General features: G+C 34.2%; 4 protein-coding genes across 5 annotated transcripts; 3 read left to right on the top strand and 1 right to left on the bottom strand.

The window, feature by feature from the left end:
• Positions 1 to 1,386: 1,386 nt before the first annotated feature.
• Positions 1,387 to 3,585, bottom strand: LOC102618342 (uncharacterized). The gene is made up of 2 exons (XM_006480508.4): positions 3,291 to 3,585; positions 1,387 to 2,128 (listed from the first exon to the last, which is right to left on the bottom strand). Exons 1-2 carry the CDS (start codon positions 3,463 to 3,465, stop codon positions 1,860 to 1,862), a joined length of 444 nt encoding a protein of 147 aa, XP_006480571.1. The 5' UTR covers positions 3,466 to 3,585; the 3' UTR covers positions 1,387 to 1,859.
• A 4,429-nt stretch (positions 3,586 to 8,014) lies between these two features.
• LOC102618627 (protein REVEILLE 8) lies at positions 8,015 to 12,204 on the top strand. Of its 2 annotated transcripts, XM_015531058.3 has the most exons (9): positions 8,015 to 8,388; positions 8,633 to 8,690; positions 8,766 to 8,889; positions 8,984 to 9,133; positions 9,244 to 9,372; positions 9,457 to 9,566; positions 10,650 to 10,709; positions 11,638 to 11,778; positions 11,908 to 12,204. In XM_015531058.3, exons 1-8 carry the CDS (start codon positions 8,180 to 8,182, stop codon positions 11,731 to 11,733), a joined length of 936 nt encoding a protein of 311 aa, XP_015386544.1. In that variant the 5' UTR covers positions 8,015 to 8,179; the 3' UTR covers positions 11,734 to 11,778; positions 11,908 to 12,204. The 2 variants fall into 2 exon arrangements, with proteins under 2 accessions (XP_015386544.1, XP_006480574.1); XM_006480511.4 differs by lacking the exon at positions 11,638 to 11,778 and having other exon boundaries at positions 8,017 to 8,388.
• Positions 12,205 to 13,112: 908 nt separating this feature from the next.
• On the top strand, positions 13,113 to 15,479 carry LOC102619515 (60S ribosomal protein L4-like). Its single transcript, XM_006480513.4, has 2 exons — positions 13,113 to 14,302; positions 15,055 to 15,479. Exons 1-2 carry the CDS (start codon positions 13,199 to 13,201, stop codon positions 15,166 to 15,168), a joined length of 1,218 nt encoding a protein of 405 aa, XP_006480576.3. The 5' UTR covers positions 13,113 to 13,198; the 3' UTR covers positions 15,169 to 15,479.
• A 9,140-nt stretch (positions 15,480 to 24,619) lies between these two features.
• On the top strand, positions 24,620 to 26,567 carry LOC102619807 (mediator of RNA polymerase II transcription subunit 4). Its single transcript, XM_006480514.4, has one exon. It carries the CDS (start codon positions 24,989 to 24,991, stop codon positions 26,249 to 26,251), a length of 1,263 nt encoding a protein of 420 aa, XP_006480577.1. The 5' UTR covers positions 24,620 to 24,988; the 3' UTR covers positions 26,252 to 26,567.
• Positions 26,568 to 27,142: the final 575 nt, after the last annotated feature.

The raw sequence follows: 27,142 nt of genomic DNA, 5'->3' as shown, positions 1-27,142 counted from the left end.
AAACCGTAATCCGTTCCTCTCTCAATCTCTCTCACCCGTGAGCCGTGACTCATTGCTCATCTCAGTCCTCCATCGTCACTTAATCTCTCTCACTCTCTCTACAACTCTCCTATAATCTCTTCTTCAGATCAGATTAGATCCTTCGCGTCGTGGCTTGTCATCACCTTCACGGCGAGGCTTGTTCGTTTCATCACTCGTCTGATCTCTCACTCTGTCGCGGCCAGCAAAAGGGGTTGAAATCCACCTCAGTCTCGCTGCTGTGTTCTGTGTTCATCAGCATATACTTCAGCTGCTGCTGTGAATATTTGTGAGTCTTGGCTTTTCTCTTTACAATTTATGCTCTGTTACACTTTGATTTTCCCTCTTTGCAATTTTTGTGCTGTTATGCTTTGAGCTTGTATTGCTGCTGGCACAATTTGATTTTTCCTCAGACATGGTTTTCTTTGTATATGACATATGAGAGCACTTGACTAATTATAAGCTTTTTGTTTTTCTGAATTATTTGCCTCTTTTTGTTCTTTGTTTTTCTGGCACAAGGAGAAATTGTTGTCTAAAACAGAACAGTTGCCATTTTTCTTCTGCCGCGTATTGTTGGTTTTGTGCATTAAGAGTTGGTTAGTGAGTAAGCTTAGAATTGAATTTGAAGTATAATTAGCCAAAGGGCTGCTGCCTATGGCTAGCTGCATGAATGGTAGTTCTGAGCCTGACTAGCATTAATATTATGTTTGGCTTGCTTCTGCTTTCTCTCACTGAAATTGGGTTCGACCTTGTCCTGTGCTTTTACTACTTGTGTATACTGAGTTGCTTGAAGAGTAATGACTCTTTTCAGTTAGTATTGTACACTCCTGATCCTTTTCCTCGATTAGAAATTTAGAATAATCTGCCAATGCAGTAAGAATTGTTTAGGATATCTGCAAATTTGTCGCAGGCACTTTTTTGAGCACTAGTGGGCTGTGGGCAGTGGCTAGAAATTTGAGCACTGGTGGGCTGTGGGCAGTGGCTGGAAATCTGAGCACTAGTGGGCAATGGCTGGAAATTTGAGCATTGGTGGGCTGTGGTCAGTGGCTAGAAATCTGAGCACTAGTGGGCAGTGGCTGGAAATTTCAGCTTTAAATTATAGAATTATGTTATGAATTTGTATTTGTGGATGTTTATTACTTTAAAACTTTGAATTTTAGATTTTATATTGTGTATTTGTGTTGTATTTGTTTTAGAAGCTGGATGTGTTATTATGTTCTGTTATTTGGCCTTGTGTCCAGCAAATTTTGATGAACCAAAGTTAAACAATTTGGTTCTAGTGGGCTGGTGGTTCTGGATGTGTTTATATGTTTTGTTTTTTTGCCCTATGTCCGGCAAATTTTGATGAGCCAAAGTTAAACAATTTGGTTCTAGTAGTCTAGTGATGTCACTGATGTGTTATATGTTCTTTTTTTTTGCCTTTTATCCATCAAATTTTATTGAACCAATTCTAGGAAGAATTGTGTAATGTGTTGTTGGGGAAAAGATTAAAACATTAAACCCCATCCCCTGTGCCTTGTTAAAATAAGTTATATGGTCTCTAAAAAAAAAAAATAAGCAATCCGGGTTCAAAACCCGGAATCTGGAAACCCGGATTTTTCCGGGTTGAACCCGGACCGGACCCGGATTTAAAAAACACGGGTTTAATGCGGGTCCGGTTATGAAAATTTTGTGTCCGGGTCCAGATCCGGAACAGCCAAACCCGGACCCGGACCCGGAAATTGACATCCCTAGCTGCATTTAATTGCAATTAACAAGTCCTCCTATATCCAATCTTCATAATGATCATACATTTACAGAACAAGACCTGCTTTCTTTGACTGAATTGGTGTTGGGTTAAATCACTTGACAACTGCAAGAATCGTGTAAACCAAAAGAAATGTGACAATTACTATGGCCCCTACTAGAGTAAACTGCGGACTAGTCCATAACATCAGGTTTGACCTTTCAGTTCTCTTGATGGGATCAACCTCCTCAGAGGGTGGATAGTCTGAACGCCTAGGATTCCAGCTCACATACTTATTAGGAGAAAACTGTGAGAAGAAGGATTTTTTCCCTTGCTTCTTGAAGTTTGACCATGCCTTATCCCAGTCTGTTGAGAATTTATCACCTGAGACATTATCATGAAAACTAGAGGGATGAGTTTTTGGGCTGAGATTAATCGTCCAAGCAAAACTATAAACTTCAGAGTAATTGAATTATTGTTGTTAATTTGAAGTTTACTTGTGAGATCAAGACTGTTAAAATCAATCTGAAGACATGGGAAAAATGTATGTGTATGAGTATACCTGTGTCTTTTATGCAAGATAAGGAACAATAGCTTACAAACCCAATTAAACGAGTCTCAAACGTACAAAAAGGGCCTTCGAGTTACAGAGAGTTGGTAATTTCTCACTTCTAAGCTACCATAAGAGTTAAGGGCGGTCCAAGTAAAGTCTTATATACTTAACCCAAGTATCTTATTCAATAGTAAAATGTGGTAAGGTAGTGCCGGACCCTTATGCATGAGCTTGACTCTGATACCATATAAAAGTTTATGGGCCAAACTCAACCCAAAAACTAACTCAAGAATTGAAGGTTATCTAAGTTTAATATACTTAACCCAAGTTCACTACTTAATATTACCCGCCATTCAAGTTGGGAAAGGAAAGCTTGTATTTGTTTATCATTATATGTGCAGGTTGCGTTATACATGGCAAAGCGACAGCCTAAGATGAAAAACAAAATGCAGGTCTCTAAAGAGAACAGAAGATAGGGAAGCTGGCATTCTTCTATGAACAACAATGTCTTTTCAATCATCGTTTGGCCATACAATCAACTATTATGAGTACTTAGACTTTCAAATAAAAACACTCTATGAAGATTAGAAGATAGATAATGCACTTACGATACTGAGCTTGAATATACAAAAAATCACCAAATTCGACATTTCCATGGACACGATGACTGCCATTTTTCTACCAGAAGAACAAATATTACTGGGCACTTGATATAAGTATACTACAAGAATGATATTCTAGTTCCTATACAGCCCAACTCCATAGCATTTCAAAATGCCCACTTCCAACTAATCTGAAATACTAAATTTTCTTTGCATAAAGATAGTTTCCCTCTAAATACTCTTACATGTAAACACACCGTCACTGTAATAATCCGATCAAAATAAAGTAACTGAAAATAAAGTATTTATGGTATTTACCAAGATCGGAAAAAACCCAGATTACAAAATGACTGAAAGTAAGCAATTAAGGAATAAGGAGTTGCCTTTGCACCTTTGTTGTTGTCACCGTTTCGTTGGGGTTCTTGGGAATCTCTTCTTGAACACAAGGGTCGAAACGGCGAGCAAGAATTTGAAGAAGAAAGAGAAAAAGGTAATTCACCGTGTGATCGAGACCAGAACCTGTGAGATGTTGTGCTGACAATTCGACCCTGAATTTCCATTTGCATCCCAAAAAAAATACAAAACAAAAAAAAAAAGAAAATTTCCAGTTTTAAAATTAAGTTTAAATCCCAGCAATCAGCATTGCCTAACGACCAACGGCTCTCATCAGGTGTTCTCTTATCAGTTTGTGAAAATGCTGGCCTCTAATTCTTCCACGTCATCTCAGAGTATTCATTACACGTGGACCGTGGTTAGGGTTTGCAAGCTCGTGGGGTTGGAATCCGGTGCTCCTGGTCCTGGGCCATTCCTCGTGTTTCGTGACACCATTTTAAGACTACAGTTTATAAATATAAATTTATAAAACGTAAGATTAATACAATGCTTCCATTTGTTAAATATTAAATATATGACAAGTATAAAAGTTTAACGACAATGTGCACTAAAAAACATAAATCATTTTTTGTAAAACGATATTCAAAACCAAAATTTGGCAACACGCTGAGCTCACAAGGCTTGACCCCATGAGTTTATTATTATTTTTATTTTAAGGAAAGAAGAATTTCATTAAACAGACAAATGTGGAAGTAACCAAGGTGGTAGAACATGTCTCCATTCACTCGGACCTGACAAAAAACACCCCACCCTAGTTATAACATGGGCGGCGGTGTTCGCAGATCTCCTTACAAAAACGAAAGTCGCCTCTTTTAAACAATGAGTCAAGACTCTACAATAAAAAATAACACGACTAAAACTATTCTGATATTCATTGGAATCAATCAAAGCATTGAAAATTTATAAACAATTAGTCTCGATAATGACAGGGAAATATTGTGTATTCTTAAGCCAACTCAACCCTGTGAGTTTATTATTATTCCATCCATAACGAATAAATAGAGTTGGTAGCAAAATTTGACAATTGACATCACCCATTTACTTAATATAAATAAATAGATGTATGTGATTAAATTTAATATGATTATTAAATAGATGATATTCATGTCAATTTGATTTTTTTTTATCAAATTAAAATTTAAGTCTCTGATCATTATCTCAATTGACAATATGATCAATCATGTGAAATTAACCCTCAACACAACCCATTAATTACACTTTCTTATTATTAAAACTTAAATTAAGACATGATTTTTTTTATTTTGTAATATATTATTTTGTTAAATTATATATAGACTTAAAGTTTTAATAATGAGTTTTTTCATGTTATATGACACAATAATTCAATTATTAAATAAGTCGTATTTATTTTTTTATAAAAAATTTTAATTTTATTACATAATTATTAAATAAATTATATTTAAATCAATTTAGATTTAATACAATATGAACACGATCCAATTATAGTTTTATCACCGTGTATTTATAAGTCGTATTTGTTGCACCCAAACATTCCTTTGTCGGTTTGTCCATCTCCGCAGATTAGCCTCAACAAAAAGAAGTCTCGCGCGCCACGTGTCGGACGATCCCTGTTTCTTGAAAAGTGTTCTCAGCAAGAGGACAGTGGGCCCCAGCAACTACACTCCCAAGCTGATATCAGCCGTTAGATTCTGTGGTCAATGACTCGTCATGGATTAGATTGGGACCACGTCTTGTTTAGAAAACAAAAGGCAAACGGGCACATATGAGAACGAAATTGGTGGCTTTAAAGATTAGTGGACTAGAAACGCTTAAACGTTACCATCACCAATCTCTCAAAGTCGTAGGGACGGACCGTCTCTTAATTGAAGTAGCGATTAATTGCCAAATTTCCAATTAATCGGCGGCGCTGTCTGCGAGTGAACGACTGATCAGCTGCGGCCCGCTCTACGCTATCATCAAACTCCAGTATAGCATTGATATGAAAAGACAAAATCTTGTGCATTAATATTACATGCATCTTTTTTGGTAAGACAAACAATCGTTATATTGGTAGACTTAAAATGGTGCGAGAAATTGAGGTTTCGATGGATGAGAACACAGGACAAAACTTGTATTTTTATATTAATTAATCGAATGTTATCATAATTTTTATTAAAAAAAATGGAGTAATTGATCGAAGCAAATTATTTATTACACAAAACATAATGATAAAAGAAGCATTAATTACTCATCGTTACATTCGTGCGGTCTTATTTCTCATGCTATATATAATCCATATAATTATTTCTCAAGGTATGTTTACATACATCATATATAGAACAATCTCTATAAATTAGGGTCCAGCTATGTTGCAACAGTGGTACGGTATCACTGTTACTTTCAGCCATTAGATCTAGCTAATACAACTATACAACTACAGATCCAATGGCTGGTTGTAACAGTGGTACAGTACCACTGTTGCAACATAGTTTTTGCCTATAAATTAACTATATAAAATCTATTAATTCAAAAAGTATTAATTAATCGATAAATTAATAATTTATTATTTCATAGCGTATATACAATTAAAATATTAAATGAGCATACATTTTAATCAACTAAAAATTCATTTTATTTTTCTAATTAATCAATTAAAAATGAATTAATCCATTAAATATAAATTAAATTAACAAAAAGATTTGATTTTTTTTGCAATTTTAGAATTCAATCCTAGAACTTCTAGAAGCAATAAACAAAATTAGAGATGAGATCCAAATATATTTAGATTTCGGGAAAAAATAAATGACAACAGATGTTATTAATTTATCAAGTTAATAAATTAGTAAGATAATACTTTTCTAAAAACTCTAATACAATTTGGGTCCCACTCATATTATAAATTAATAATTCACTGAAATTAAAAATATATAATAGAGATTATTAATTTATCAAGTATTAATTATAGAGATTTTACTATATAATGAATCTTTTAGTGCATATAGCATTATTGGGAACTTACAATAGACATACTAAATTTCATTGTCTAATTTTAGATTGCAAGTTAGTACAACAATAAAATCTTGATTTTCCTTCCTATCAATTAACTATGCATAAATTTAGCTTAAACTTATATGTCCTATATATATGAGGTGTCTAGTCACTTCAGTTTTGCTAAATAGCATAATAGTGAATCCTATAATAAGACATAATAGGCTGAGGCCATTTACCTAGCCATTCATTATTTGTCAAATGGCATAACAATGATTCTGTAATAAGACCAACAGTATCACTGTTACATCAATTATTTTACTGTGATGCATTAGATTTGATATTTGATAATAGACAATGATTTTGAGTCGTTTTTGCCAGGCATTGTTAGGTAAAGAAAAATTAAAAAATAAATAAATTCTAACAAACATAAAATTAACTCAATAATTGTGAGGATAGTAGTTCGAACACCCATAAATTATTGTGGGTACTTATTTCTTTTCTCAACTATAAAAAATAATTGAGTAAAGACAGTTTTCTTTCTTTTGAAATGTGAGTGAAACAAACATCTCTCTAATATTATAGATGATAAAATTTAAATAATGCTATATAAGACTAATCAGAGTAATAGTCTCATATAATTAAAAAAAATAAAATTAACTCTATAATAAATTCAAATTCTCAATGATTCTATTACGAAATGTATTACTTACATTTCGAAAGAAATGTGAGTGGAGTAAATATCTCTCAAATATTAAAGAGATAAAATCTAGACAGTATTGTATAAGATTAATTTGAACAATAGTCTCATATAATTTTAAAAAAAAACATAAAATTAAGGTGACTTTTATTTTTTCATCTGAAATCTAAATATAGCTGAATGTCTGAATCTGAATGACATGTATTTTTTTGTCTAAATAGTTAAAAATAAATATTAAGTTGTTTGCTTTTTTAACTTAAAAAATGTGAAAACTAATATTTTTACATTTATGCCCTTACAAATTATAATGTTAAATAAATAATAAACATCTCAAAGAATATAAATAAGGTAATAAATTATCATAACATAAATTATATTCAATTGAGTACAACTCTTTAATATTTGATATCATATATGTTAATCAATTTTATTATAGTTTGTGATGTTTTTATATGAAAAATATTCATAAAAAATTATGAAGATAAATAATGCTAATTTGAACAAAATAAAAAAATTAAAAATAATAGTCTACCACTATATATTATCACAAGTTATATACGGAGGAGTAATAATACTAATTATTAAATTTTATTTAGTTAATGATGAAAATTAATTAATTAGATAGGGATATTTTAGAAAATATCTTTTAATAACAGTATTCAAACTTTTTAGATTAAGTAGAAAACTAAAAAAATTAGCTTAATAACTTAATGACTTAATTGCTGAAAATCTTCATTAAGTTGAAAAAATAAACATACTTAATGAAAAAATAAACATACGATTAAATAAGCACTTATGGCTCTTAAATAAGCCATACCAAACAGACACTAAAATTAAGTTATTAAGTCAAAAAAATAATCAGCCCCTAACTCTATACTAAATTCAAATTCTCTAAATATTTATAATTCTATTGCAAAATAGATTACTCACACTCTACCAATGGCAGAGCAAGAGTGGTCAGCACAAAAGTATTTCTCCCGGTCTCCAGTAAACAGTGCAATACGGAATCGGCGTAGTGTATATTTTGCAAGTGGACGATTAATTGAAAGGTTCAAGTTAACTCACCACAAAAACCAGCTCAGACTAGCGCGCCACCAATAGCTCAGAAATCACACATCATTCTCCTCTCTCTCCCTCTCTCCCTCTCTCACAACTCTCAAGTCTTGAACGTGTAGTCTTGCTTTCTCTACAAGTCTATGGCTTGAAGATTAAAAGTGAAAATAAAAAATAAAAAAATTATGAACTCAAACACGTCATCATCAACGCACCATACGCCTCCCCAACCGATGGCCACCACTTCATCAGCTGCGACAACTTCATCATCGGCCATTGATGGAGGAGCAGGCGCAGCTGGGAGCAAGAAGGTACGGAAACCCTACACCATCACCAAATCTAGAGAAAGCTGGACTGACGAAGAACACGACAAGTTCCTTGAAGCTCTTCAGCTGTAAGATCATCTCTCTCGCCTTAGTCTCAGCTTTCACTTCTCTTGTTATTTTGAGTTTAGTCTCAGCTTTTTTCTCTCATAGCTAAATTCTTCTTTTTTTTTTCAATTGTTTTAAAGTAACTTGGGTTGGTTTTTACGTTGCGTTTACTTGCACTGTCAACAAAATTGAAGCTTTAGGCTTTAGGCTTTAGGCTTCTTCAAAGTTTTGAATTGGTTGGCTTTCTTTTGTTTCTTATTGATTTAGGTTTGACCGTGACTGGAAAAAAATTGAAGATTTTGTCGGTTCAAAGACAGTCATTCAGGTTAAAGATAGTGTGATTCAGTTTTGTGGCTGAATATTTGAGAGAGTTTTACTTTGCTGAATGTTAGTATTGCAGATTCGGAGTCATGCTCAGAAATACTTTTTGAAGGTTCAAAAGAATGGGACAATTGCACATGTTCCTCCTCCTCGTCCCAAGCGGAAAGCTGCTCATCCTTACCCACAAAAGGCCTCGAAAAATGGTTTGCATGTCTTATTTGTTATGTTGATGTATTCTATCGGACATTTAAAACTATCTCTTTGATAATACTGAGGTGCTACATCTGTGATTGGTAGTTCTACCGCCCCTTCAAGCAGCCATGGCTTATCCATCAGTAAATGCCCTTGCACATGGATTTGCTGCTTGGGATGATGCTTCCATGCTGGTAAATGCTGAAAAAATGATGCCATCGCAGGATAAATATACCAATCTTCACGCAATCGAAGGCAGGCTTATTTCATTTCCGTGTTGTTTTCTTAGTTATATTATTAGTAGGATAGCATGAGTAAAGGGAACTTTCCAGCACTTATTATGGCATGCTACATTACTGATTCAGCTGATGATATTGGATCAAAGGGGATATCGGGAATAGGTAATAGTACTGTTGGTGGCATTGGAAGCTCAACTAGAACACAACCTAGTACAGACATGCCAAAACAGGGGAATCAAGTTCCCGTTCTTCACGGTAATTGATTATTTTCCAATTCCCTTCCCTGGCGTCTGATGAGAAAAAGGTGGGCTCTCTTTCATTTTCCCCTGATCTTTGCAGGTATTCCAGACTTCGCTGAAGTGTATAGCTTCATAGGGAGTGTTTTTGATCCAGACACCAAAGGCCATGTACAAAAGCTCAAAGAAATGGATCCCATAAATTTTGAAACAGTGAGTTAAATTATACTTTGTTGTTAGATTCGGTGGTTCGTGTAAGTTAGTGGTAGATGGATTAACATGCCCTTGTTTTGCATTCGGTTTTCTAGATATCTTAGATTATTATCAGATGACAGCTCAAGGTACCTAGTACATTGAAGTTTAGTGGCCGGTAGTTGGAATTAAGTCAACAAAATGTTGATGTAGATTAACTAATAACAATTAATAATGAATTGTATGCTTCCTGAGATACTTGATAACATATAAACTGCGGGCAGGTAGGATTATAGCATCATTTACTTCCTCATATGGTGTGGCAAAGAGGTTTCCAGATATGTGATTATGTTGATAAAACAAGTTCCTGATTAACGGTTGGCTGAATTAATTTTCCTGTGTGCTCACGGAAATAATTTATTATATGGATATAAATAACAGGATCGTGGTCAAGCAAATTTATCGTTGTAAATAGTACATAGCTCTAAATGCATTGATGTTGGATTTTATTGGGTTAGAATCACGTGGTATGCTCTCACCTGAGTAGATCTCCCGGATGTTAGAACCACCTGATCTTCTTTTGGTGATTACCATTGAGGTTAGCATGGACTGGTAGTTGTAAAAGTAAATCTAGGGTGGAATGATATGGATTGATGGCCACTTCAGGACTAGAGTGGGAAAGTCATTCTTGGAATATCTAAATATGATTGTATTCAGCTTTCTAAGACTATGTAACTTAGCTTAGGTTTGATTCGTTCTGGTCCAACTTGTAGGTGAATTAATCTTCTTTAGAGCTTTACGATAAGCGGAGCATTCTACCGCTTGTCAGCTTAATGTTTATCCAAATTTGGCATTTAGCATATTTCAGCTGTGGCGTTATTTTCAGAACATTCATATCATGACCAAATTTCATAAGTATATAGAAACCAAATGCTGTAATATAGTCTGTGTTTGTTTTCTGAAGGTTCTATTCTTTGAATATCTACACAGGCTTAAAATCTTCATTTGGTAATTGAAAATAAATTTTGACATGCATATCCCTGTGAATGGTAGTTAATCCTCAGAAAGCACTTTGTTTAAAATTCCTCTTGGTGACTTGTGCAGGTATTGTTATTGATGAGGAACCTCAGCCTCAATTTGTCCAGTCCTGATTTTGAGCCAATTGTAAGTCATAAAATTATTTGTTAGTCTAATTTGCTTGTTTGGTTGATGCCTTGTTTGTACGCATAGAATCCTGTTATTCCACGTGAAGGCTTCTGGAAATGCAGTTTTGAGCCTCATTTTCCTCCCAATATCAACTGCGAAAGTTTTGCTTTTATTTTGCTTAGCTTCTGTTAGAAAATGCACATAATCAACTCACTCATGCCGATTTATGTTAGAAGTTTTGGCTTCGAAGAGGAATTTGTCGGTTGTAGCCAATGCAGTCCATTTATAATTATGAGAGATGGGATCCATCATTGTAATGCTGGTACTCTGTCTTAGTTATGAGCATATTTATTAGATAATTTTGCTTGTTAAAAGGTTATACGTACAAATTTTTGTGGTGTATACAAACGTTGCATTATGAAATTCATTCACTTTGAGTGAGAGACTACACATGCTTTATTAGCAAAAGAGTAAAACTACGTAGATTGTTGATTTCCCATTGGCATTGCCATCTGAATCACCAACAACCGGAAGAAGAACCTGGGTCATTATGCCGTAATAAACGTCTTGGACCTGAGACTCTTACCAGTTAAGCCTTTTAGAAATTTGATCTGGTGAGCAACCTCGCTGTCCATGAGCGATGGCCCATGTGGCCAGCTCTCATGAAGAGAGCTGTGCAGTGGGACCCAAAGCTTTCTTCATGAGAGCTGGCCACGTTGTGCCATCACTCTTCATAAGGATAGTAAGAAATCCTGATTTAGTAAAAGTTCTGAAGAATATATCAGTTGCATTGATATAATTCTGTTCTTCTTGGATGACTTGAATGCTAATGGGGATTGGCTTAGTTCTCTGTGGTGTTTTCTGATAGCATCTGCCATTTTTTAAAAATTTTTATTGTTGCAAATGATTGTTCTCTAACCACGCCCAGTTGATTACATTGGTACAGAGGAATGTCCTATCATCTTATGATGCCAAATCCAAAACAGTGGGAGTTGCCGCAGGGATTGTTGCCAACAATCAAACAAATGATATAGCATGTTGAACTATTGCATACTTAAAATTTGCTGACGACTTTGTTTATTTATCTGTACTTCTCTTCTTATCTTAATTTTGTTTATTTTCCACCTGTTCCTGTAATTTTTGTCTCCTTTAATTTTTTTTTCCCCTTAAACACTAGTACAATTGATTATGGATTATTTCTTTGCCGCTCACTCAGGAGTCTGTAGGGAGATACCATGGCCACCGTAGCAAGGAGAGATTGCTGGATGATATTTCAGCAGGATAGTGGGTTTCAATGTTTGTTTCTTAGTCTCTGCTTATTTCTAGTGAACAAATGTATATCCAGTACGTTTTTTGTGGTAGTTATTCTATAAGCTGCTGCTATTTTAACATGTTAGGGATACATCATACATGTTGCCAGAGCAATTTGAATATATTGTAATAAGGAGTATGCGTTAGGCTGTTGAATACTGCAACCTTGGCTGCAATTATCGCATTTCCTCCATTTGTAATCTTTTTCACCCACTCTCCTCTGACTGTTTGATGTCGATAGTTAGATTTGGAATGCTTAAAGTTGTGAGCCGAGGATACCCTTCGAATGGAATGAATTATGGCACAGTGACGACTGATGAGTCTCATAAACCGAATTGTTCTAGCATGTATTGTTTATCAATGGGGGATTAAATAAGTTGTTTTTGTTGAGTTGATCAAATAAGTTATTAAATAGAAAAAATAGTTTAGGTGTTTGATAAATTATGTTATTGGGATTGTTATGAGTTGTTAAAATGAAGTAAATGTGTTTTATGAATATTATTATTTAAGTATTGTTATGACATATTAGTTTAAGCTGTTTTTAACTAAAAGTTTAGTAAATTTTTTAGGCACGTCTTTTTTCTTTTTTAAAACTTACAAAATTACATAAAGTGAAACAAATTTAATAATTAAAATTTCATGAACTTTACATTAAGTTATATAAAGTATAATATAATTTATAGCAAAATTTATAAATCTAAAATAAAAAGTAATATGTAATTATGGTAATACAAATTTTAGGATTATGAAAATAGCAGGCATTTTCGTCTTTTTTTTAAAATAATAAAGTTTTGAATTTTAATAGTGTGGCTTTTGAAGAACAACTAATAATAAAATTTTAAAAAAATTATCAAATATTTTTTAATAAGAATATGAATAAGTTGTTTTTAGTATTTAAACCGCAATCCAAATTCCAAATGAGGGTAAGTTGCTCATTCCCATATATAATTTATGTTTCTAAGGGAAAAAGGGCAAAATTATCATATCCAAAGAAGAAAGACAAAACGAGGATAGGAATAATCTCACACCAATGGCAGATATCATAATCGTATAACCAAACAGCACTAAGGCTTTGGAGGGGAAAAAAAAACAACCTAAATCACACTCGTTGTGATCACGCTCTGAATGTCAATAAAACCCTAGCAACTCAACTCTCCCCCTTTCCCCATACCCCCCCAAAAAAAAACAAAAAAGCTATGGCCGCCGCCGCCCGTCCTTTGATTACCGTCCAGTCTTTGGAAGGTGACATGGCCACCGACGCAAGCTCCACCGTCCCTTTGCCCGACGTCATGAAGGCCTCTATCCGACCCGACATCGTGGGCTTTGTCCACTCTAACATCTCCAAGAACAGTCGCCAGCCTTACGCCGTTTCCAGGAAGGCAGGGCACCAGACCTCCGCCGAATCATGGGGTACCGGTCGCGCCGTCTCCCGTATTCCCCGTGTCCCCGGAGGCGGTACCCACCGTGCCGGCCAGGGAGCCTTCGGTAACATGTGTCGCGGTGGTCGCATGTTCGCTCCCACAAAGATCTGGCGCCGATGGCACCGTAAGATCAACGTCAATCAGAAGCGATACGCCATCGTTTCCGCCATTGCCGCCTCCGCTGTCCCCTCACTTGTGATGGCCCGCGGTCACAAGATCGAGACTGTTCCGGAAATGCCCCTGGTCGTCAGTGATTCCGCCGAGAGTGTGGAGAAAACATCAGCTGCCCTTAAAGTTCTGAAGCAGATCGGTGCATATGCTGACGCCGAGAAGGCGAAGGACAGCCAGGGGATTCGCCCTGGAAAGGGTAAAATGAGAAATAGGCGTTACATTTCTCGCAAGGGCCCGCTTGTTGTGTACTCAGCCGAGGGTGCTAAGCTTGTCAAGGCTTTTAGGAACATTCCCGGTGTTGAGGTTGTGAATGTTGAGAGATTGAACTTGTTGAAGCTGGCGCCGGGTGGCCATCTTGGGCGGTTTATTGTTTGGACTAAATCGGCTTTTGAGAAGCTTGATGAAATTTATGGTAAGTTTGATAAGGGTTCCGAGAAGAAGAAGGGTTATGTGCTGCCTCGTGCTAAGATGGTCAACGCTGATTTGGCTAGGATTATTAACTCGGATGAGGTGCAGTCTGTTGTAAGGCCGATTAAGACTGAGGTTAAGAGGGCTCCAATGAAGAAAAATCCTCTCAAGAACTTGAATACGATGTTGCGGTTGAACCCATATGCTAAGACTGCTCGGAGGATGTCTCTTTTGGCTGAGGCACAACGGGTTAAAGCTAAGAAGGAGAAGCTCGACAAGAAAAGGAAGCCCATCACTAAGGTACAATGTCTTATTCTTTTAACTAATTAATATTGTTTATTTAAATATATATGTGATTAATTGTTGCTGCCTTTGGTAATTTGTTTTCCTTTTTTTGGTTGTGTTTGTGAAGATGATCTGTTTCATGTTGTATTTGTCTTGAAGTTATTCTATGATAAAAGTAGATTGAATATTGATTTATGGCATATAAGAATACCGTGGATTAGCAAAAGCTGTACTCAGAGAGAGTGATCGTCTTCTTTGATGTAAAAGGTGTAACTGCTGCAGCAGGGCTGTAACCATTTAATATTGCTCGCATATATGCGAGTACTGGTTGCTTGTGTGCCGCCTTCAACTCTTCATCAAGTTGTTTTGTTTAGGTTTTATATATTTGTTATGGGGTTAGGGTTTAACTTTAACCATTTACAATTACAATTAAGATCTTTTAAAATATGTAATATAATTTGTCCAATTTATTACTTAATTTGTCCATCATAATTTGTGTGTATTGGTATCAAATTTGATTTTGAGATACCTCTATGATGCAAAAAATAATTAGAAATATGTAGCAGTATTTTAAGCACAAAGCTATTTTAATATATCAGGTACCTTCCATGGATTGTAAGGGTACAATGTTGGATACATTGCTTATGTTAGAAAGTAGTACTCTCTTAAAAGCATTAAGTAGCAGATTTATTACTTCTACGTTAAATTTATTCGTTTGTTTTGATTAATGAATCTAATGTTTACCTTTCCATCTTCAATCCTGTCAGGAGGAGGCTGCTGCGATCAAGGCTGCAGGCAAGGCATGGTACCAGACGATGATCTCAGACAGTGATTATACTGAGTTTGAGAACTTCTCAAAATGGTTGGGTGTCTCACAGTAATCTGATTGTTGGTTTTTTAATTTTGTTTTCAAGACAATATTTTGTTTATCTTTACTGATTTTGTTGTTGAATTGTAGTCTCTTTGGCTCTTTTGAGTCATGATGAGAATGTGTGGAAGGAAGATGAGTGGATTTGGGAAATGTGTAGACTTTTGTTTCTCCTTCCTCCATTTTTTGTCTCTATCGGCTAGGTGGAAGTATTTTCTTCAATGTTAGAATTGGAGTTATATGTTTTAGGAGACGGATTCATTGTCTTAATGGTACTATCTTATGGATAAATTTCAATTATACTTGAATGGATTGATGCTCTCATCTTTTGATGTTTGATGCATTAGCTTATGCTGTATTATTATATGTTTCTTTTTTTCTGAATCTCAGAAGCTTTAAACTTATATTCTTCTATTCTGCAGTAGCAATTAGTAAACATTCATTCATTGTTTAATTGGAAATAATTCGGGAATTACAAATGTTCGTTAAATGGATTTGTTGAATGTCATTCTGGTGGCTCTATGGCTAATAACAATTGTTCTGGAGTAAACATGTGTTTTCCATGTTCTGGTTATAATATTCTTGCTATTTTGAGTGAAAGACTACGCGCGCTATATGAGCAAGAGTATAAAATCATATAATTGTGCATTTACTAAATTGAAATCAGACGGAATGGATAGGAATGAGAATTAATTATTATTATTATATTAATTAATTAATAGATTATTATAATTAATAATATAATAATTATTATAATAGAATATTAATTAATTAACTATGATAATATGTTAATCAGTGTGACTATTTATTCGAAATTATTATTATTATATTAATTAATTGTAAAAATTTTCAATTAATTAATTGCTAATAACAGATTAATATATCAATTAATAATAATAATACATTAATTACTGTGATTATTTATTTAAAAATTATTATTATTATTAATTATTGTTAATAATATAATAATATATTAATTATTTAATAATATAATAATAATATATTAATTATTTAATATAATGTATTAATTAATTATAATTAAGGACAAAATGGGTATTTTAATTTTGTGGAGGGCCAAATTATCATTCTTGGGAAATGGGACGCTCATTCCAGCCACTCATTTGGGAATCAATCTCCTATTTTATGTTCCCAAATTGGGGTGAGTCTCACGATGCCGATTTCGATTTTGATTCTCGACTCTATTTCTGGAAGTAAACATTCTCAAATTAGGGTAGGCTCTACGATTTCGATTTCGATTCTCATTCTTGACTTTATTTTTGCGAAGTAAACACTGTCAATAATTTTGATTTCAAATTTTGATTCCTTAATCCGGAAGGTAAATGCACCATAAGTTGATTTATCTTTAGCCTTGCAACTTGAATCATATGCAACCACGAGGAAAGCTTGAGTCATTAGTAAACATAAACCTCGGACTTACTGGATAAACTTTTACTTGTTTGAAAAGTTTATGAAAAATCCTGGCACCTGAGTAAAAGGTTGAGCCAACAACTAAATTGCAACATATGTAACTTACATCAATGTATAAGTAATTTTTCAATATCCTTTAGGTATTTGGTTAATATAAGTTACTTATGGGTTGATATAGGTTAGGACAATATGATTCGAGTTTTAAAATAGAGTTGGACTACCGACAACCCTTTAAAAATCCTCTTAAAAAGCACCTTTAAGTAAACCCAATTACATAATACTAACAAATATATTATTGCTATTGTGTGGCGAATAAATAGAATATTGAAAATGAAGTGCCACGTGTCGATAAGAAGGTTTTGGTGACTGAAAGTAACCCTCGTAGGGTACCCAACATGTACTGGGTATACTCTCCAGATAAACTGATACGTGGGGTATGCCATGACATAGTCAGTAAATTAAAGAAAATATCCAAAAATGACCATCACACGTGATGTCTCAATAGAATATTTGATTTGATGAAATTAAATCAAGAATATTTTGTCAGAAAAGAGAAAACAGCCCGCTGAAATATCCACAAAAAACCACAAGCAATGCACAAAGGTGTACAGATAGCCTCTGCAAAAGGAACCTTGGACCACCTGCAATGTACGCCACGTACACAAAACAACAAAATCCACCAAAAACCACCTCTTTGTCCTCCAAACATTCTCCTAACGGTTCAAAAACCACAATAATGATAAAAAGACGTGAGAATTTCAGAAAGGACAGTCAAATCTCCAATAAAAATATGCCACGTGGCAAGTTATCCAGGCTATACTAAATAAAGGCAAAAAAAAGTTCTATTACTCTTATACTCGCTCACACCCATCTTCTCTAATGCTTATCATAAATACATCAGGGTTGAGGTATTCTTCAACCTCCAGCTACCATTTTTAAATGTCCTATCCTTGAAAAGGCAAAACGAAAAACTTCCACTAGAAAATACTAACTTTTGCAATTTTAAAGGCACTTGCGAACACTTCCCTGGGCTTTACCAGTCTTTCACATGAAGCTACAATTATATTTATTGCTACAATTATATTTATTTTGCCATAGGTAGTTGGTTAGAGATTTGCACGTTGAGCCATTTTCGAATTGATGAATTTGTGTGTGCTATTGCAATCAACCATAGCTATCATAAAATGCTCTTTTAGCCCTCCCACATCCTCATTATTGTGGTGATTGAAAACCATCCATGACATGGAATGAAATTTCAAGTTCGTTAGTTCTTTCTTTAACTTCCATCACCTCGTCTCCATCTGATTCCTCTCAATGTTGTGGTGATTGAAAACTAGCCACGACATGGAATGAAATTTCAGGTTTGTTAGTTCTTTCTTTAACTTCTATCACCTCGTCTCCATCTGATTCCTCTCAATAAACTTCAATCATAAATAGTTTTCCGTAAAAATATCCTAGACCAAATTTTTCATTATAATGAAAGCATAATCCCTTTTATCTTCTTTCAGCTAATTCCTCAGATGTCATCCTTTTGACTATTGTCGAAGCCACTTGACCACCAGTCTGAAATTTTGCTTGATTTATTAGTCGTGAGAACTGGGTAGTAGGTTTCTTTTGATCTTAATTACAAGCCTCAAACAATCTAGCTAAACCAATGGCCATGGTTAAGGATGTTGTCCTATTAGCTTGCACATCAATTCAAAAACTATCTCGAAGTCGAGTTAAAAAACAACTTTCCTTCTAGTTTTATGATAAATGCCCAACTTTTGCTAACAATTTATCAAATTGGCATGATATTCCACCACTGTACCGATTTTCCATAGCTTAATTAATTCACCAAAATGTTTGAATTGGTTAGGGCCAAATCGAGAAAATATCTTATTCTTGAAATCCTCCCAATTGTTATAAAACATTTCTTGCTTCAGCATTTGAAATCCTAGCTGAGCTACGCCCTCCAGATAGAATGAAGCCAGCGTCACCTTGTCTGATTCTGCAATGTCGTGGAGGGAAAATACTTTCAACTCTACACAGCCAAGTGGTGGAGTCACCTTTTCCATCATAACAAGGAAAATCAAGCTTAATAGTCTTTAGAATGATAACGCTCAATAAACTCGTGGCCTTGATTAGTGATGAATATTGGGATCTCCTTCTACCTTTCTTTGAGTTTGAGCTGAATTCTCTACCATTTGATAAGTGTTTTTGCCAGAACTTGTTGACTTATCTTCTCTAGTCTCTTTGTGATATAGCATAAAGATGCTTGTGGTCAGCAACAATCTCCTCTATTTTGTTTTTTTTTTTTTAATTTCTCAACCCTCTCTGATAGCTCCATGCTTGAGCTCTGAATGTTACACACACAATTGTTTGCTTAAGGAAAATTAAAGATACAAGCACAATTTGCTAACTCTTCGAGGGTTTAGTGCCTCCCACTACTCAATACTGAGTGGATAAATTTGTTCGATCTTTATTCATGACAAAGGGTGCTTATATACAAGTGCATTACAACTACCATGAGTAAAACTAGGAATAAATAAGTAGAAAAAATAACAGAGTGGCTAAAAACGTAGCTACTTTACTAACCATCGTTGAGTTGACTTATACTTATTCAAATAGAATAAACTAACTTATTCTTCCCCAATTCAAATAGAAATAAATTAGATTGTAACAGAGAGCGAAAGAGAGAAAGGAAGTGGAATACGAAACGAAGAGGGTTTGGTTAGATAATTTTATCCTTTATAGTAATTGCATAGGTGAGGGGTTTTATAAGATTAATTTAGGGGTACCAATAACACCACTCTTTAGAATACAAAATGACGATAGAAACATAAAATATATACAGTTGCATTGCTATCACTGTGTTCTTGTTGGATGACTTGAATGCTAATGTGGGATTGGTTTGGTAATTTAGTTCTATGTTGTGCTATTATATGTAGCAATATATATATATTCTATCTATTACAATAAATTGTTGTGCTACTATTTGTAGCAATGTATATACATTCTATCGATTACAATAAATAAGTAAATTGGCTAACATCTACTAACTAATGGGGAGAAAAATAGTGGGGGTAGAGGCTATATAAGATAAGAGGGTGCATGGTCCTTACAGAATTTTAAAAAATTTCAGGGTTTCTAAATAAAATATGAAAAATTATTGTAAAAGGACTATATTGGTCCCCGTACAACTAATGTATGAAGTTTATATATTAGATAATAAAGAAATTTTACTGTTAAGTCCACTAATAATAGCAACAAAATAATAAAAAACAAATGAGTGAAGCCCACTAAAGACCTCTAAGGGTGCGTTTGAGAGTGTGATGTGGTAGCTGGCCTTTGACAGCTCAAGAGAATTCTTTTCCTAGCTGTATATTAAATTACTAAATTAGCCTTATATATTATTCAATTTCAATTTTATCATTTTCATTTTTAAACTTAATTTCAAATCGATTTTTTTCATAAAACAACACTAAATGCCCATTCTCATCAACACGATTCCGACTGTGGCAGTTCTAATTAACGCGATTCCGACAGCAACCACTCTCATACGCCATTGTTAGTGGTGCATTTTATTGTACATGTTGATCATTTTTTAGTTCTCTTTTACTCTATTAAATGCAATTTTTCATTTTCTTCCTTTTTGTTCATAATGTGATGGGGCTTTTGATTAGAATAAATTGATAGGTGCTGGGTCATGCGCGATTTATTTGCTTTTAATCATTGTTTTTATTGTCTCTTTTTATTTTTGTAGTTGCTTTTCGTAAACATGCACAACCCCTATTTGATGAAATTCTCCTAATAAAAATCATTCTCAAACTTATTTAAACAAAGGTCACGCCCTGATATTGTAACAAGTTTCAATTTTGTTTATATTTAAGTGTGGAATTTGTGATATATAGTATACATTTATGAGTAGTATCGGTTGTTTTCTTAAAGTTTTAAGTTTATGATATATATTATCTGGGTTGTGTTCATTTGCCTCTATTTTTGTAATTTTGATTAGATCCTTTGTAAATTTACTATCTTGATCTTGTTATCGGCCCATATCTTTGATTTGAGTTTACAATTCTTTGTATCATGGCAAAACTCAGTGTTTGATTAAAATTTATTTAGACCATTATTGTTCGTTAATAGCAAGCTTCTAGTTGATTTTTCTTGTTTATGATGATTTTTTTTTTAATTTCTTTGTTTCCTTGTTTTGGTTTGTCTTTGGTTGCTTTATTGAATTGCCTATAATTGTTTCCATTCATGGGTTATGATTGTTATTGTTTGTTGGAAAAGTATTTCATGTAAAGTAACTTGGTAATGCTAATGGACGGAGTTTTCTATTCTTGTGATAGTTAAATTTTTGCTGAAGATAAATACATAAGTGGTCTCTCAACCTATTTTTTGGCACAAATAAGGGTCAATAATAGTGTATGTACATAGTTTGTTGACATTGATCAGAGTCTAGTTTTAACTCTCTACTTTTTTTTAATATCGAATTGGTTTTCCTTCTGCCATCCATAACAAGATGTAGCAATTTTTCCAACTTCTATATTCTTATTTTTTTGTATTGTTGTTGGACAAAGAATTTTTTTTTTTTTTAGGTTTAAGTGTATGAAATTATATCTAGTAGTTCAACTAGTAAGGCTACCTAGAACCCCCAGACTTTAGATATATTTTGTGACTTATGCATTAAAAATGTGGATGCCGAACATCGTTTTGGGACTCGTTTGACTTTCCAATGATATGAAAATTTGATTAAGGAGTTCATTAAAGAAACTGGATTATATTACAACAGAACTCAAATGAAAAACAAATGGGATTATCTTAGAACTTATTGGAAATTATGGAAGAATTTGATTGGCAAGGAAATTGGTTTAGGGTGGAATCATAGGTTAAGGGTAGTTAATGCAAGTGAGGAATGGTGGGAAAAGAAAATAAAGGAAAATTCACAATTCAGTAGATTTCAGAAAAATGATATTGATCCAGAGTTTGAGAAAAAAACTAAATTTAATGTTCATGAACACAATGGCTACAAGGGAGTATGTTTGGGTTCCCTCATCTAGTTTTCCTTTAGAGAGTAATGACGCATTTGAATCTCTTCATGTTGAGAGCACTGCTGATTCTGATGAGTATATTGTGTCTGATGATAGTAAGGGAAGCAAAGGTAAAAGAGTGGCGTAAAAGGGAACAAAAAAAGAGGTGTTGCAAAACTGTCAAAATAGCTTGATCATCTTATTAATGGGGTAGAGAAAATGAACACAACAACTTCAAACTCTTAAAATGGTACAAGTGGGAAGCAAATTTATAAAGCATTGAAAGTGGTTGTTTCTTTACCGAACATTCAGGCTAGGAGCAAATTATGGTTATTTGCTAGTCAGTTGTTTATGAACAAAGTGATAAGGGATTTATTTAATAGAAATACTTGATAGAAATGTTAGTAGGTGCTTTAACATGTTTTGAGTGAATAGTGATGTATCTTTAAAATTATACACTAACTTAGAAGATAATTATGGCTTAAAGAGTTCAAGAAGGACGTGTGCCGCTGAGATATTAGCAATGTTTTTGTATACACTAGGACAAAGTGTAAGGAATCGGTTAACAATGGACTGGTTCCAACATTTTGGTGAGATTGTGAGTAGATATTTCGACAAAATATTAGATAATGTGTGTCATATGTCTATAGATTTGATAAAATCGTTGGATCTTAATTTTTTCTACCACTCCCAAAGAGATATCTGAATATTCAAGATACATGCCTTACTTTAAGGTAATTGACAAAACTAATTTAATTTATTAATTTTCTTTTACAAACCTAATCACTTCATAAAATGATTAACATATATATGCTTGTGATACTTTCAGGATTGTATTGGTGCTATAAATGATGTTCATATACTTGTCTCAATATCTATGGAGGATCAAATTCCATTTATTAGTAGAAAAAGGACACCAAGTCATAATGTAATGGCTATATGTAACTTTGATATGCAATTCATATTTGCAGTGGTTGGTTGCAGTGGCGAAGCTAGCACCATATTTTGGGGTGGGCTATTACATTTTTTTAAAATTTTTTTATAAGTATTAATGAAGACAAATCCATAAATTATAGTTAATTAATTTTTTTTTCCAAAAAGCTAACCCGGGCTGCAGCCCGGGTTGGCCCACTCTTAGCTTCGCCACTGAACTTGGTTGGGAAGGTAGTGCCCATGATGCAAGGGTATTTCAAACAACTATTACAAATCCTGCACTCAATTTTCCAAACCCTTCTCCAGGTTTATGTTTCTAAGTTTTTTTTTATACTTATTCAATTAATTTGATTGTGTTATGTATTTTTATATTTTTCTTTTTTTGAAGGAAAATATTATTTAGTATATGCATGATATCTAGAGTTATGTGGTTACTTAGGACCATATAAGGGTGAAAGATATCATCTTCCTGAATTTCACAGAGGTAGCCAACCAATGGGTCATAAAGAATCATTCAACTACAAGCGTTCCTTAAGAAGTGTTATTGAGCGTACTTTTGGGGTTTGGAAGAACACATGGAATATTTTTCGAAATATGCCAAGCTACCCATTCAAGAAGCAAGTGAAGATAGTTATTGCTACCATGACCTTACATAATTGCATTAGAAGATATTCGCAAAATCATGATCATTTTGATGAAATAATGGATGAGCCAATTCATAATATTAGCGAACATATAAGCAATAGAGTGCTGATAGCGCCACAAACTCTTGTACAAACTTATCTTGTACAAACTAATGTGGCATTAATTCATTGGTTGAATGGAAATACAAAATAATAAAACTAAATCATGTTTGCCAAGAGATATTTAATTCAATCAATTTTATCATGTCATATCAGTTTGTATAAGATAAGTTTGTACAAGAGTTTGTTTCTTCAATCAATACTCTAAGCAATATTGCATCTCATGAAAAACGTTATGATACAATTGATAATACAGCTCAAGATATAATAATATTAAGAGATGGCATTGCTGCGAGTTTAATGGAGGAATGACAATAGAATTATATATACAAATTTTGTAATTAATTATATTTTAATTATATTATGTTATGTTGTATGATGTTTATTAGACATATTTGGTATAATTTATTTCTTCAATCAATATTTAAAATTAGAATTTATTTATTTTCATTTTTAAATTAATTTGTTTTAAAAATTATTTATTATAACTTGTGCAAAAAATAAATTTAATTTATTAAATATTAATTTAAGTTCTAAAAGAAATAAATTGTAATTGTATGTCAATATAATAAATCGAAGTATGAAAATAATTTGATTTGTTAATAATTAAAATTAATGTTATTTAAAATTAATTATTACAAATATTCATCCACTCCTTAGCTATTAAACTTTACCAAACACAATATATCTTAAAAGTCACAGCACCTTTACCAAACACCATAAACTTATACTCCATTACTGTATCTTTTACTCTATAACAGCTACAACGCCTCACTCCTAAATGCACCTTAAATCACTAACGATAGCATTAAAATAATTTTAAAAAAAGAAAAGAAATCAGCCAAGCTAAAAACATCAGCTGAGTGAAGGACGCAAATACGATATCCTCCAAAATTGCAAGTGATAGAACCGAAACCCCAAAATTTCTAGCGATCTCATTGCATGAAAAATGAGAAAACCATTAAAAATTAATCAGTATTTCAAAAGAAAAAAAAACACGAGAGAATTTAGAAGTCAATACCAATTCTCCAAATTCTAAAAATTCGCTAGTCTCACTTACCAATTTACCAAATTCATGAAATCCACCTTTAAAATCTTTTAAGAATTGAGACAAATCTAATTGATACTCAACTTTTAGAGCGGGATTTGGGATTGCATACACAAATATAGGTTTATGATGTTAATCAATGGGACGAAATCTACAAAGCATACATAATGGATTTTAAAAGGATGTGTTGTTTGATCTCTAATGATTGAATGTCAAAAGAATTCGTATGTGAGGCCAAAAAGTAATAATCAAGTGTAAATTTCTTATATGTGAGGCCAAAAAACAGTGTACAAAAATTTCTGGACTGTGGTCTAGGCTTTATGAGAAGACGACCTGTCGGCGTATTTCTTGTAAAGTAACCGACAATACGATGTGTGTCATAACACGCACTAACAGCCTGACACGACATGGCGTTTCAAGAAACTGAACCTATCCAAATCCCATATCCATGGAACAGAATTTCATCCTTCTTAGTTCTTATAAGTTCCGGTTCATCGATGAGGTTCAGGTAAGTAACTCTTACAATCTCAATTCAGCGTCGTTTTCTTCAATTCCCAGTTACGCTTGATCATAATTAGTTCTTAAGATTTCAATAAATTACCAGTTTATTTAATTTCAATTTTCAATTGCGAATCCCCATTATTTCTTCTGATCAAAACAAAGAAAATGCTGCAGCACCAAATAGTGCAGTCACCAGCTAGGTTAGGTTTAACAAACCCTAATTCGCCCTCTCTTCAAAACCCTAACCCTAACCCTAGCCCGACCAAATTCCCCACTTCCGCCACTCACCACCACCTCCGCTCCGCTACTCCGCCAACCGCCCCGATCACCACAGGTACAACCGCCTGCACCTCCTCCACCCTCCTCTCTCTTCTCCCACCTCTCCCCAGAGCCCAAGCCCTTCTACTTCAAATGGCTTCATTAGCCTCTAAACTCTTCGAAGTATCCCCAAATCGTTCCCTTTGGATCTCCGCTTTCCGCGGCTCGCTCCCGACGTTTCTCTCCTCCCAGGCTCAGTCACAGCCTCCGCCTCCAATTGACTCGTCCCCGTCTACCATTAAGGAAATTATAGCTTGTTTTACTTCCCTTCAGACGCAGCTTTTCGAAGCCGTTGCTGAGCTTCAAGAAATTCTTGATCTTCAAGATGCTAAGCAGAAAATTGCACGTGAAATTAAGGCCAAGGATTCTGCCATTCTTGCTTTTGCTAATAAGATTAAGGAGGCAGAGCGGGTTCTTGATATTCTTGTTGATGATTATTCGGATTACAGACGCCCCAAAAGGGTGAAATCAGAGGGTGGTGATGGCAATGATGATGATAGTGGTTCTTGTTCTACGACAGTTGAGTCTCAATTGAATTTATCAGATATTTTATCCTATGCTCATAGAATTAGTTACACGACTTTTGCACCACCAGAGTTTGGTGCTGGGCAGGGTCCTCTTCGTGGGGCACTTCCACCTGCTCCGCAAGAAGAGCAAATGCGGGCTTCCCAGTTGTATACTTTTGCTGATCTTGATGTTGGTTTGCCTAAAGTTGTTGAAACCAAAGAGAAGACAATTGAGGCTATCATTGAGCCACCACCTTTACAGCCAGTGGATGCCAATCCGCTTAAGGATTTGGCTGGTTTGCTTCCTCCGAATATTACAGTTCCATCCGGTTGGAAACCAGGGATGCCTGTGGAGTTACCGAAAGATTTCCCACTTGTGCCCCCACCTGGATGGAAGCCTGGGGATGCGGTACCATTGCCCCCATTGGATGCTCTTCCTATGCCTAGAATTGAGGAACAACAGTTGCGGCCTGTGCCTCCTCAGGGATTACATAAACCACCTGAGCCCATACAAGTTCGGCATGTTGAGTTGGATATTCTGGATCAAGATGATGACAGTAGTGATTATAGCAGTGAAGAGGGAAGCTCTGAAGATGATGGTTGATCGGATGATGGTTCAAAGTTATTTTTGGATTGGAATTCTCAGGTGGCATATTAGCAAATTGTAGCTTATTTAGCCTTGTGAAATGTGAACAACTAAAGTTTTGCACATGATGTACTTTTCTAGTAAAATGTGCTATCTGTAGCAATTTTGCTATTTTAGTGAGTTGCTGATCAAGTACTCTGGTCTAGTATATTGAAAATTTGTAACTTATTCTTCCTTCTGAACAAATTAAAACTCTAAAGTGAGTTGCATGCGGTCCACGTTTCCAGTATAATTTGTTATTATCAATACTGTCGGTATTGTTGAGAAGGTTCCAGTATAATGTGTTATGTCTGAGGGATTTTGCTATTTTAGTTATTCGTTTTAGCCATCACTTGCATTCCTTTCGTTTGAACCTGATTGCATTACCTTGAACTGCAACTTGCAAGTTTATCTTATGGACAAGAGAATGATGAATAATAGGTTGAGTAATTCAAATTGATTGACTTAGACTGGCAACGGCAACTTTGATTTTTGTTGCTGGCTTGAATCTGGTACAATTGATTTATGCAGATGGGTGTATATATATATATATAGATCAGAAAATTTTCTTGTTTTACAATTTGTGAAGAATGTTAACTTGAGAATTTCTCTTATTTCAGATATGAGCTTGTTTAGATTTGATGAGAATTGAAGAAGAATTTAGGTAGTTTTGGGGGTTGGTTGGTCTATGAAATTCTTGAACATTATCTTGTTTGTGTTCGATGAGGATGATTCCACATTGTTAATTTTTTGAGCTAGCAATTTGGAAGGAAAAACATATTACGACTTTGATTCAAGTATTTTTTGGAATTCTTGTACATTGTCCTGTTTGAGTGAAACTACGCTAATTATATTATTTTGATATTAGTT

This window comes from Citrus sinensis, chromosome 6 (assembly GCF_022201045.2).
Source record: "Citrus sinensis cultivar Valencia sweet orange chromosome 6, DVS_A1.0, whole genome shotgun sequence".
Taxonomy (NCBI): domain Eukaryota; kingdom Viridiplantae; phylum Streptophyta; class Magnoliopsida; order Sapindales; family Rutaceae; genus Citrus; species Citrus sinensis.
Note: the sequence above shows the minus strand (reverse complement) of the source record. Positions and strands in the feature narration are given on the sequence as shown.